This window comes from Brachyistius frenatus, unplaced genomic scaffold (assembly GCF_029030835.1).
Source record: "Brachyistius frenatus isolate BFR_SWC_R1_liver_20210118 unplaced genomic scaffold, ASM2903083v1 Contig_134, whole genome shotgun sequence".
Taxonomy (NCBI): domain Eukaryota; kingdom Metazoa; phylum Chordata; class Actinopteri; family Embiotocidae; genus Brachyistius; species Brachyistius frenatus.
In genome coordinates, this window is record NW_027210733.1 from 932945 (window position 1) to 946453 (window position 13509).

The 13509-nt window shown below is 43.2% G+C and overlaps 1 protein-coding gene across 1 annotated transcript in view; it reads right to left on the minus strand.

The window, feature by feature from the left end:
- plekhh3 (pleckstrin homology, MyTH4 and FERM domain containing H3) overlaps window positions 1-8806 on the minus strand; it is a 30630-nt gene extending 21824 nt beyond the window's left edge. The window contains exons 1-2 of the mRNA XM_069714678.1: window positions 8174-8806; window positions 2035-2090 (exon numbers count right to left, since the gene is read on the minus strand). Coding sequence (XP_069570779.1) covers window positions 2035-2090; window positions 8174-8308 — 191 coding nt within the window. The 5' untranslated portion in view covers window positions 8309-8806. The remainder of the gene's footprint in view (window positions 1-2034; window positions 2091-8173) is intronic.
- Between the last annotated feature and the right edge of the window lie 4703 nt (window positions 8807-13509).

The window sequence follows — 13509 nt, forward strand, 5'->3', positions numbered from 1 at the left end:
AAAAAAATATAGTCATGATGTAAGACAGATTTGAGTGTGAGCACAGCAGGAGAGAGCAGGCTGCTGGGCACTTTCTGCTGGCTGAAAGACAGACAGGAAAGACCTTACACTGACAGCCTGAAGAGACACGTGAAGGAAATTGGGCACAATGACACCTCAAACTTTCCAATTTGTTTTTGTACACTGAAGAAAATGTAAACTTGTTCCGTGTTATATTTCTTGAATGACAAGATGTTTTGATCAGTGTCCATATGAGTAATTTTTATATTGTGGAAATTTTGTGTGTGTGGCCTGCAGCTGTGTTTGTGTTAATTTACATTCTGTTGCAAATGGCTATAACTGTATATTTACATGCACTCTGATCATACAGCAATATAGTTTAAAATAGCACCATTATATCCATGGATTCTGTGAAACCCCTGAAATGGCCCACTACTGGCAGACGTTATCGATACCCACCACTCTGTTGTAACAGAGGCTGCCTATCTCCCTCTATAACCACATCAGTTGTGATCAATTCTCTCTCTATTGTCATAATAGCCTCAGATATGGAGGAAAAACATAAATCCAACCATCACATCTTGATTCATTCATTATAACGTTTCAGATCAATATTTCTGTCTGCACAGTTCACTTCAATTGTTCAATGAAAGTATAAAGGTAACCAGAACTGCCCTGCCTGCTATGGGAGACTCAGGATGAATGGCTAAGACATTTGCTACATCAAAAGGGGACTTATCAGAGCCTGCCTTGGCTTTCCCTTCATGCAGCTGAACTTCTGGGTGTGTCCACTCATAGGCCAGGTAATGACCGAGCACTACGCTCTCTAATCTCTGGACTCAGTGTGATGATTACAGCAAGGCTTTTAACACACTCCCTTCAAAACCAGTAGTTAATTATGCCATGCAGCCTGAGGCCACCTTGACTACACTGTAAATGTGACACGCACGCGCGCACGCGCGCGCACGCACACACGCACACACACACACACACACACACACACACACACACACACACACACACACACACACACACACACACACACACACACACACCCCCGAGCCACACCTCTGCTAGGAGTGCTGTTGAAGTAAGACTGAGTCACCACGTACAGTCCTCACTTCTCCCTTTCTTTCTTTCTTTCTTTCTTTCCCTCAAGCCTCAAGAGACAGCCAGTCCTGTACGGCTGCAGCAAAAGCTCTCCTTCCCACTTCCTGAGGTGGCTCTATTCTTGCCGAGAGCTGCTGCAGACCCTCGTCTATTCATTTTTGGTGTATGATAGCCCTACAAGTCGCACTTTGTGACTCATTGCCTGTGAGTCGGCAGATGTACTGTGGAGATTGTGGATGAGAGAACGGGGTGGGAGGGGGGATGATAAGGGCACGATGCCAGAGATAGAGTGGAGCAGAGCCTGGCTACATCACTGTCTGAGATCACAGCCATGCACTAATAGTCTGGATCAAGCCTTCCATGAATCACTCCTTTTCATTGTCACTAGCATTCACTTGTAAACCACATGACCATTTGAATTCCATTATTTGTGAGACGAATACTGTCTCCTCTTAACCAACAGTTTGAGTTTACAGCCTTTGAACTAACAAAGTAACTGGATTTGTTGAAGCTGAATAGAGTTAGCCTGACAATATAAGTGTAACTGGTCACAATCACCTTGACATATAATTGGCAACAGAGCCTCAAATGAAGGCAGAGGTAAACTCTGAATGGCAAAACTCAAAAAGTCAAGAGTGAAACAACTGAAAAATGAGGCGGATAACCACATTATCCAGAAGCAATCAAACCTCCGATCATCTGTCAACATACATGTGACTCTATGCACCGCTGCATGCATCCACGAGGTGCACCCTGTGAAATACTGCACAGAAAGTGAAAATTATAGTACTTACACATGTGCCTGTCTGAAGATAAATACAGAAACCCCCAGCACTCAGAGGAAGTGTACAAATAAAAAAAACAAAACGGAACCATCACTTCCTAAAAGTTTTAGGGGTAAATTTTGCGTCTGTCACTCCTTACCCGTTTGTTCCATTGGCTGTGCAAGTTGGCTGAGAAACAGTCACCTCAGCTGGAGTCTGTCAACAGAAGAGAGAGGAAAGGGTAAATAGATGATAATGCAACACAAACAGAAGTCTGTCCTTAGAACTAGTCCGCCGGTTGGAGGGGTCCTTCAATGGCTTGCCTTCAGTGGCCATGTTTTAGTAGGGCATGCAGTCGATCCTGGCAGACTCAGCACATAGCTGCACTGTTCCTGTAATGCTTGGCTTTCACTTGTAAGGGGTAAGCTGGTGGGGAGAAATATGGCATGCAAAACAGGCTAATTTAATGTAAGGGATGGGAACAGAGGAATCTTTTGTGCTAAAGATGCGTGCACCCCAACCATCACACCCCAGAACGATTTGAGAGCTTAAGTTAAAAACTGGGTTATTTTTAGGCTAGGATTGCACTTGTAACAACAAGAGATCTCTTTATCTTTTCATTTATTTTGACAATCCATTAATTGTGCAGAATTATTCTTTTAAGGAAAATATTATACAAATGCTCAGCTTCTTAAATGTGAGTATTTTGTGGTTCCTTTAGTCCTCAATGATAAACTGAATATATTTTGAATGTAGAGTGTTAGTTGGGACTAAACAAGATATTTTAGGCTGCACCTTCAGCTTTGGAAAACACAGATTGAGATTTTTCACCATTTTTTTGACGTTTTAAAGACCAAAAAGCGAATCGGTTTGTCGAGAAAATAATGGACAATGAATGAATTGATAATGAAAGTGATCATTAGTTGAGACCCTAATCTTTTCTATCCGCAAGTGAAAGGCTGTTACTTGAAAAAAACAAAACAAGTGCGAAAGACAGAGATCTTCTGGGTGTAAATGTATAAGAACAGCACTTTATCTAGTCAAATTGATGGTGTGCTAATGATGATAATGTGATGAACTCAGGAACAAATCTTAAATACTAGCAAAATATTGGAGAAGTTATCCCAACTGCAAGCCAACTATTCATATCAAATTGAAATCCCACTTTCATGGACATTAGCTTTGTGTGGAAATTGGAGTTAGAGCTTCCTCTGAATAAAACAGGCTTGCCCATGGCAGACATGTAAAATCAAATTTCATGGCTCAAAACAATAAACTTTTCATTCCAGGGCTCCCCTGTTCAGCAGAAGATGGTAGAGGATGTTTCCTTTCTCTGTGCTCTGGCTTCTAGATTCCCAACCTGACCTTGGAAAACCCCATCAGACATCAGAGCTCGCCTGTGTGCAATTTGGACAGATTCCCTGGTGTGCAGAGCGGTACTGTGCGTCCCCGTGGCCTGACTTGTTGTCTCTGTGAACCACAGCCTTGAGCCAGCTCCTGTGGCTATCGCGGCCCAACTCGGGGGGGTGTTGGCCTACCTGAAACACTATCCAGGTCAGCTCTGGGCCCCTCACAGTTCACACACCACACTTTACTACTGGGCAAACTCTCCTAAGTATAGCCAGTGCCCCACAAAAACAGTCAACTGCTTCTTTTTAGATGTCTCAAAAATAACAAAAGAAAACATGAACTGCAAATTTATAGTCCAGCATGGAATCTGTGTTATATTTATAAGGCAGATGGACTCTGAGGCAAATGAGAAAAAGATTTGGATAATGAAATTTCATTGATGTTTAACTCAGGGGAGGTACTGTAAATGTCAAACCAGAGAGGCAAGAATAACTGAACACAGTCAGAAAGTGACTTATGAATGGAAGAGAGTGTGTATGGTAATTCCCTTTCCCTGCCCATAACCATACAGTAAATGATTTAGCCAAGCCAACAGCCCAAGAGAAGAAAATTCAGAGGGACAGCCATGACTGAAAACAACAAATCAACACTAATCACATCAACGACAGAAAAAGCTAGACTTTCATAATATAAACTCATCAGAACATCAATAAACTAATTACACAGGTAGATGAAGTTAAAATATTTGGAGTAATTCGCCACAAAATGTGACAAATTTACAGAAAAATAGCCGTCCAATAAGAGTTAATGGGCTGTGGGATGAGGAACTGGGATAGCGTGCGATGCAGAGCCCTGGCAAGAGCTCTCCCTTTGGACGGGCAATGGATGAATCACTCCAGACTAGAGCAGAGCACGGAGGGAAAGAGGGAAAGATGCCGTGATGTGTTCCTTCCGTGGCCGACTTCCGCTCTCTCGCTTTCCCCAGTTTACTCTCTCATTCTCTCTTTCTTTCTTTCTTTCTTTCTTTCTTTCTTTCTTTCTTTCTTTCTTTCTTTCTTTTTTCTCTCTCTCTCTCTCTCTCTCTCTCTCCCTCCCTCTCCCTCTCTCCCTTCAGCTCTCCTGGGAGGCTGAGTAACCAGAAGGAAATGCTTGGGCACAGCCAGTGTCGGCCTGAGGACCAGATGTGTGGCCTGGAGGTGGTGAGGCAGAGACGCAACGGAAACCAAATATAAACCAGCGTACCGTGACACCTCTGAAGGCAGAGGGCAGTAGTGATGGTTAATGGGACCCACTCTCACTGTGCCTGTTTGTTCCAAGTAACAGGATGCAGTCCACACTTACAACGGGCTGGGCCTAAACACCTCCTTGGTGGTAGGTTATTGGTAAACGACTACACATTGCATAAAAAAAACTGAATAAAGGTTTCAGTGGAAACATGGAAAGACAGAGAATGACGGATGTCCTGTCCTAAATTTAGTGCCTAGCTGTCCTAACACTGGAGGCATTCAGCTCAGTGCGACTGTTTGGGCAGCTGTTGAAGAGCAGTTTCTTTGAATGAGGACTGTAAACATGAAGGGAAAAGGTTCTGACATGGCCCTGTGCTCTTAAGGGCCAAGCCTACAAAAGCGTCAGCACTGACTCATGATTCCAACCTCAGTCAGAAGAGTCCTGGCGAGGAACAGTGTGCTGCCTATGGCTCTGGTGCTGTGGAGGCTCCACTTCATGGCATCCCCTGGCAGAGTGTTGGAAAACAACGCGGGAGATCGTGGTGAGGGAGACTCTACCAGACCTGTGGGTTACTGTCACCCCTTGGCAGGAGTTGGACAGAGGCTTACTAAATGGAGTATTTCAGCCCAGAAGACACGCACACACACGCACCCAGGGAGGTCTGACCTGCTGTCTTAAAATGTGACTTGTCAAGCTCCGGACGAAACAGAGCTCTCTGGGTAAACGAAGGAATGTAGTCCTTTGAGGATTTCCCTGGGAATCACTGCAGACCATCTTCAACCCCTCCATCCTATCCCACCCCCGCTGTTGACACCACGGAAAGCCAAACATATGAGCTATATCTGTATATTCTAAGGGGAGGGGGCTTAGAGCGTAACATCGGCTATGATTGGTCGACAGGTGATATTAGTTTAGGGTGGCTCAGCTGTGGACTTAATTATTGCCTCAGCGTGAAATATTGACACAAAGTTACAATTTCCAGCACAAACCAGTGACACAGATGAAGAGGGACCAGGATGGATCAATTTAGCCTGGCTACACCAGAATACTGCTCACAGCTTCAGTTTTCTTCACTGTGATTATAGTCTGGAAACCCTGTTTGCATTCATGTTTGTAAAAGCCACCCTGATGGGCCGACCAATGAGTGGCCAGTAACTGAAGTATGAAGTAAAAGTCCAGCGTTTTTCTTTTCTAAATGTAGTTGCCACTGTGCTAGTGTTTCGGCACAAATGGTGGTCAATGTGAATTGGTTTCAAAATTAACTCTAAGTCTACACAACAATTACCTATGTAGGGTCATATATTCACACAGTGAATGTGGGATAGGATTAATTGCTTATTATTTATTCTAAGATGGTTATCTTAGAATAAATAATCAATAACTCCCATGATGCCTGAGTGGGTTTATTTTAAGAGAAAGTGCCTGTTAAGCACAAAATAATGGTGAACTGCCTTTAGTTATTCGAGAAAACATGATTAATTACGTTGATAAAATGGTTCCTTCAATAAGTAATCTGATAAACTGAACGAGCCTAACCACAGTAAAGATTAAGACAGAATGTTTCTCAAAAGTAAATATAGTACAGCGATTAAAATAGATGCAGACTAATATTTTACAACTCAGCTCAAGTTAATTTATATTTATGAGCATTTTAAGAGCATAAATCAACCCAGCAAAGACTGATAAGGGATGTAACATGACTGTGGAGACAAAGTGTCTCTTAAGACAAAAAAGCATCAGCTTTGCAGTTGACAGTTTTGCACTGCCTCATAATAAAGGCATTGTTATCATTTTTAGGTTAACAAAGTTGACCTTTTAAAATGCAGCAGTATTATTGTCAGCGCTAAGCTATTTTTTTGAGGGCACCGTGTGCTAGTTGTTGTTTTTTTTGCGTCGTTTCCATGCTTTAAAAGTCAGGCTATATAGCAATAAATCAGCCCTACATCTTCTCTGATTACTATGATTAAGATTGACAGCATTGAGCTCAGTGGGCTTGGCTCCACATGCAACAACTGATGACCGATGACTAACAAACCAACATTATTAGATTTTATTACATCTACAATAAAAAAAAGTTCCCCCCATCAAATCACTACTCGATCATCCATATGCTCATATAAGTGAAGACAGAAATGTGTTGTTTAGGCTACTTTAATGACATGTGGGAGGCTTCCAGGCTTTAATGGGGCTACTTTTTTTGCAAGGGAAATTCTTCAGTCCTTCAATCAAGGTCATTTAATAGTGCCTGTTCTTCCCTAAAACAATCTACAACTCAATAAACATTCAACCGAAGCCACCCAGAGGAGCAGCATACTGCACTTACAGCATAGGTTGCATTTTAATGAGGGATTTGTGAAAGTTACAGGAAAAAGATCTGTGTGCCTCACTTTAAAAGGCCATCAGGCATCTCCACTGGGACATGTTACTATAATCTTATATTGATTGCAGTTATGGAGCACAGTTGGGTTCCTCTGACCACCAATGGCCGGCCAGATGGTATATTATGACCGAGGTAGGGAGTGCTACACAGCAGCTCCACTCTGGATAACCCTGAGCAACAGATGTTATGCTTATCTGGCAGTTGTAGGTACTGTTGGACTTCTGTTGTGCCAGTAACTGTGTAAAACGTATCTGTTCCCATCATTTTCATGCAAATTGCTGCAGTGCCGTGCTGGATGGTTGCAAGAACATAAATGGCCAATAAATAGATAAGCAGGATATGCAAGTAGTGGCTCCAGGAGGCATTACTTTCATCTGCAAAGCAATAGTCTTAGTGTAAGTTTTATCGCAGTGAAAAATACCTATGACAACAACGCACAATGAAAAATGATCTTGGACAGGAGTCAAAGGCTAAAAGTTAAGAGAAACTTCTCCTTAAAAGAATGAGTCTCGTGCAGAGGGGCACAAAGTCCTGATAAATATTTGAGAGTGGACTTTTCTAAAGACACTGTACATAAAGAGCTGCATGTTGGGTTATACAGAAAGAGCCTACCTCAATTCAAGGCAACAATGCCCCCTTACAAGTGGGTGGACAATGCTGAACTCTCTGTGCCTGATCAGATGACTAACATTACAGGGAAGACAAGGCCACAGTCTTATTTGCAATTGAGTGGATGGAGGCCAAATACACAGGATCAGTTCAACACACTGGCTTTTACAGCTTGCGTCAGAACATGCGTGTATGTGTACATGTGTATGTGTACATGTGTATGTGTACATGTGTATGTGTGCATGCCTATGTGTGCGCGTGTGTGTGTGTGTGTGTGTGTGTGTGTGTGTGTGTGTGTGTGTGTGTGTGTGTGTGTGTGTGTGTGTGGGTTTGTGTGCGGGTTTGTGTACGCGTGTGTGTGGGATTGCTCAATGTTGCCCAAGCCGCCAAGACCATGCAAACGTCAAGCTGGGCAGCAGCACATTGTGTGTCCTGCATCAGTGAAAGAGGCTTGCACTAAACAAACTGATTATTCCCACAAAGTTGACAGCTAATATATGTGGTCACATGTGCACAATGTGGTTTTAGAGTCTATCTTATGAACAAAAAAAACTGCATTTCTTATCGTGCATTAAAGTTCTATGTTTACTTTTCATAGCAAAAACTACTACTATTTGTTTGTACTAAACTGAAATTATACTCCTGAAGGTGTTTTAAAATGTATATATTCTACAAAAGCTAAGAAGTGTTCATGTGCAGAAGCTGCTGTCTAGTGCAGGTGGAGAGTTTTTACCCGTCCATTGGGAGTCAAGTCCTCCTTGTTGCGCAATTCGAAAGACTCTTCCTCCTCTTTCTCCCCATAGTCCCGTCCGAGCAAACTGAAGCCCTGCCTGCAGCACAGAAACCAGCAAACTCCTTGCAAAGGCATTCAAATGAGGTTAAGTGTGTCGTCTTCTGCTATCCAGGTCGGTGAATTTAACATTCACGGTGTTGTCTCGGCCGCAAGTGACTCCCAAGAGCTGCGTGAGAGCATACAGCATGCCCTCTCCATAGATATCCAGCGAGGAGGAGGAGGATGGGGACCATAAGCGTCTTCTCTCCTCTCTGTCCAAGAAGATCTAAAAAGTCTAGAAAGTGTACATGACAGCAGTCATACTCCAACACAACCGGCAGAGAAGTGGTTCAAGGAAAATCCTTCCCCCCTCTTCCAAGAGTCCAGCTGCTTCGTTCGCGACACCTTGCTGTCCCTGTTTGAACTTCACACGACCGACGTGCAACAAAAAAGCGTATTAAGTGTCCGAGAGTGCCCCTGTGGCTTAAAAATACAGCGAGCTGAATGTGTTGGAAAAGAGCGGCTCCGTTGATACCAACATTTTCTACACACGTCTGGGAACTCACATGAAGGTGCACCTCTGCACGGCGCCGACTGACTGACTTCAGAGTTTGAACAAAAGCGTGCAGCAGCTGGGACAGAACAGTGTGGGACGCGAAGCCACGCCCATCGAACGCAGGTCTGACACGTGATTGGCTAGAGGCAGACACTCCCCGGTTTGACACGCCCTCAGGACACGCCCCTCCATACTGACATGTCCCGTGGTAAATGTCAGTAATCAAATCATCCAAATCACCACGATGTCTCACAATACTCTTGTAACGTCTGTGTAGTGCTCATTGGGAGGGGATTTTTGTTTTGTTTTTGTAGTATCTGTAGTATTCAAACTTTTTGCTCAGGAGTCTGTTTAGACTATAATCTTACTACACATCTAATTTGCTTTTAAATTGAATTAATTCATATATTTTGTGCAATAGTAAGCCTGTAAAAACTAAAAATGAAAGTTTATTGTTACGTTACTGCTCTTTTCAATTGTGTTTTATGGTATCATTGGTGATAGACAAAGTATTGAAAAGATTTTCTTCTTCAAATAGAAATATCCCTATTACAAGTAAAATTTCTATTCATTCCATTCTTATAGTAGCATGGGTTATATCTATTAAAGTAGAAATACTCATTATTCACAATAGAACTTCCCCAAACAGTGTTAAATTATCATATCATTGGATCAATATTGTCATTGCATAGATGTTTTTTCAAGTAATGTTATAGTTGTTTCAGATGGAGTTCATTTGAATGGTCTTATTTCCTGTTCTGTTGTTTGATCTGTAAAAGTGCACCATAAACATCATAAACTGATGATATGCTCTTGTGTAAAACCTGAACTGAAAAGTAAATGTTATATTTAGTTGAATTATCCCTATGGAGTAATAAAGTAGCTTAAAGTGGGAATACTCAAGCCAGTATACCTCTGGATATCACTATAAATATTAACATATAGTCTTGAGGGTCCTCACTGCTCTGAGTCTGCTTTGATATTTTCATAGAAGAGTGTTACAGATTACTATTTTGCCTTAATGAAAACAAACTTCACAGTTAGTAAACAGAGCATTACAGACGAAAACTTTATTTCAAGAATAGATCAGATTTGATCGTGTCATGATATCACTAGTATTGATTACAGCTCTTTCACGTTCAGTTTTTTTTTTCTGTAGATTGTATTCCTTCTCCTTTCTATCGTTCTCTTGCTTTTCCTGTGCACAACACACACAGGCACGCACAACACACACACACGCACACGCACAACACACACACACACACACACACACACACACACACACACACACACACACACACACACACACACACACACACACACACACACACACACACACACACACACACACACACACACACACACACACACACCTCCCCCACTCTTTCCTCTTCCACTTTGCTAAACTGTCTGCAAAGATGCAGCCTAGGAGGAAGGAGGACTGGTGCTAAATCCAACACGTGACATATCCAGCCCCCTCGGCACTCATGCTTATTTCTCCCTTAATATCGCTTCATTTCCCCTTCTCTGCTCTGTGCAGACTCCCCCCACACATTTCAGTCAGCTGACTTTAACCCATTCCTCACCAAGAGGAGCTCTTTACTTCTGGTCCACTCTATTCGGCTCACACTTCTTTAAATCAGTTCTCCCACTAAATACAACACATACACACTCACGGGCAGTTTTTGCAGCGCGCGTAAGCACACCGCCTGTTCAGACGCTTTTAACCCTTGTCCTCACTGTTTCCCTGAGGGCTTTGAAAATCAATAAAAAGGCTCATGGATGCACCTTTTCAGATTGGTGTACTTAGCATTATGGACAGTAAGCCTGACCACCCCTCACCCCATCCAAGACAGACAAATCACACACACACACACACACACACACACACACACACACACACACACACACACTGGCCGACATTCAACCCCCAATCATTACAGGAAAGAGAGAAGTGTGCTGGTTTTATTTCAATTTTCTTTCCCTTTCCTAAGTAAGAGTTTATTACAAAAGAGCTTTCTCATATGCAAGAGAGAACATTTCCTCAGTTTTCTTCTTGAAACTCCAGCAGCAGCCGCAAAGAGAAAGCACTCTCAGTATCTCACAGGCCAGATCCTCCCTGTCCTCCCCCATATCCCAAAACAATACGCTGGGGGCCTCAGCTCCCACAGACCTGGAGGAACATATGTTTTATTTTTAGAGCTCACTCCCTCAGCCCACGCTAGTAAAGTGAAAAAAAAAAGAAAAGCCCTCCCTCCATATATGGTTTCTGAAAGAGCTGAAGTCAGTACAAAGAGCAGAAGTATTTCAGCCTAACGCTCACATATCACTAAAGATCATTACCTCCATACTGTCTGTGATTACTTTCTTCTAATTTAGTGACAAGAAACAGCTAGTTGTGTTCTCTTACAAACTTTGTCCCAGTCTTTCAATCTCTCTCTCTGTCTTCCTCAGCCCCCTCCTACGTCCCTCTCTTCCCCTCTTTCTGGGAGATGACACATGATTCTCTATTAGCAGACACACACACATACACACACTTGGATACACGCAAGATAACCTGATACAGTGTGTCAGGTTGAGGCACCAGATCAGGAGTAGGGCAAATGATTTGGTTGGGCTCCCAGTATGAAGACAAGCCAGGTTGGCTGGACTCCAGCTGCCAGAGGAGAGGGAGGTGTGAATCTGGAACAACACTGCGGCTATCGAAGACTCTGACACTGAATGTGGTGGAGCTGACAACAAGCAAATTTAAATTTTGCTTTAAAAACAAACTACAGCTGAATTTTAATGAAGTTCACTGATGTGGTGTTAAAAAGTCCTCCATCTTTTCTTTTTTTGGCCCCCCCTACTTCCTGCCGGCCACTCATTACAACACTGTTTGTAGAAATTGGCATGTGGGGTTTCCAACCAAGACGAAGGGTAGACAGGGTAGACACAAATCGCACATGTCAAGTCCATCAGAGACAGAGCAGCTTGGAGTGCTGTTCCCTCCACTCTCCCTCCTCTCTCTCTGTGTGTCTCTGTCTCTTACTCTTTCCCCTTTGAGCTTCTGGCTGCAGGATCCTGTTTCACTGCAGCCGGCATCACAGCCAGACTCATATGTTGGTGAACCAAATTGATTGTCAACAGAAAGGGGTGTGAAGTCTGATCTGCCAGGAGGCTCCTTGCATGGTTCATATTTGGGTGCAGCATTGTTTTTTTTTTCTTTCTTGAGTGATCTCTGGGTGATGATTGATCAATTCTTTTGATGTGTTTCAAGACAGAAGTTTCAGCTTTTAGGTTTTATTTGAAGCTGAGGATCCAAAGTGCTCTGCAGGCACATTTAAGATTCAGCGTCAGCCTGCTCTGCTCATGTCTTCGGTGAAGCTTCCCTTCAGAAGTCAGGTCCAAGGTCAGAGTTTATCTGACAATCCCAAACTAAGGATTTAGGAGAGGAACCAACCCCCAATGGCCCTCACCCGTGACTCAAGCAGGATTTCCGCCCCACTGTGTTCAGCATTGAACTTCACCTTCATCCTGCTGTTGAACCAGCCCCCTCCAGCACCAGTCCAGTGTGTTCAGGTCCAACAAGAGTTGAGGCTCTTTAGGTTGGTGAACAGAGGACTGCTGTTTGTTGGCAATCGGCCCATGTAACGGGATAGGGCTACTGTGAAGCCCCTTAACTACTGCACCACTTGACCTGAAGTTCCCACTGTGAAACATCCAGCTGTGCACGAGGATTCATTGTGACAGACGGGCTGTTTTTGTGGAAAATGTGAAATAATGATGGAAGAGAGTTAACTAAATAAATGATAAAGTCATTGGGAAGATCAGCTTTTAACTGCACACACATCCTGCCACAGAGAGTCTTCTTACAGGATTTTTAAATCAAACACGTTAGGATTTATAAAAGATTGTTTGGCACTCAGCTGGACTCCCATCGATGTCGGGTATCTTTCTGGCCTTTTCTAATGAGCTTCATGGACAGTGTTGAACAGTCTTATGGACACATAATACTGTTGAGGGATGTGTTTCTAACCCTGGGCACATCTGTTCCTGGGGACTGTGTGGCACACAGGATTGTATCAGTGGCAGGCCAGGCTAGAGAAAACATTCCCGGCTTCAACTTCTGACCCCCTCTCCCTGTTTAACCCCTCGCATTCCCCGTTTCCCCTTCTTGCCTGGCTTCATTATGGTGACCCTTAGCACTCCAGACTCCTGCACCCTGGCTCAGCCTGTCAATACATAAACTGCATTTAGAACTTGTGCAATGGATGAATGATGTGTTGCAACGAGGCTTCTCGGGTTTTAAGACTGAGTGACACTCTAAACCTGAGGCGTCTGTCCTGAGTACAGTTATGATCCATTATTGGCTGCATATTACAGCGGCCTGCTGTTTTCTGCAGTCTGAAAGATGTGCAGGGTGTTACATACTTTCTGTCTGTGCTTGTTTTATACTGCTGTTTGGTGTATGTGGACAGGAAATTGCAATTATCTTGACATATGATCAGACAAAGATATGCACCAAAGTATTTAGATATACCAAGATCATCCTTCATTTCCTGCATTAAATTCATGTAGTTACATAATTCTGTCTTTAAAAGCTGCGGACCATAATCCACTGACTACTGTAATTTAAAAAAGCAAACATTCATGAGCATCTGGGAAAAAATGAAAATAAGAGCCAACACAATACCATCATCAAGAGCCAAATGAGGGGGAGTTGTGCTGGAATCAGAGAGGCAGAGAGACGGATGAGAGA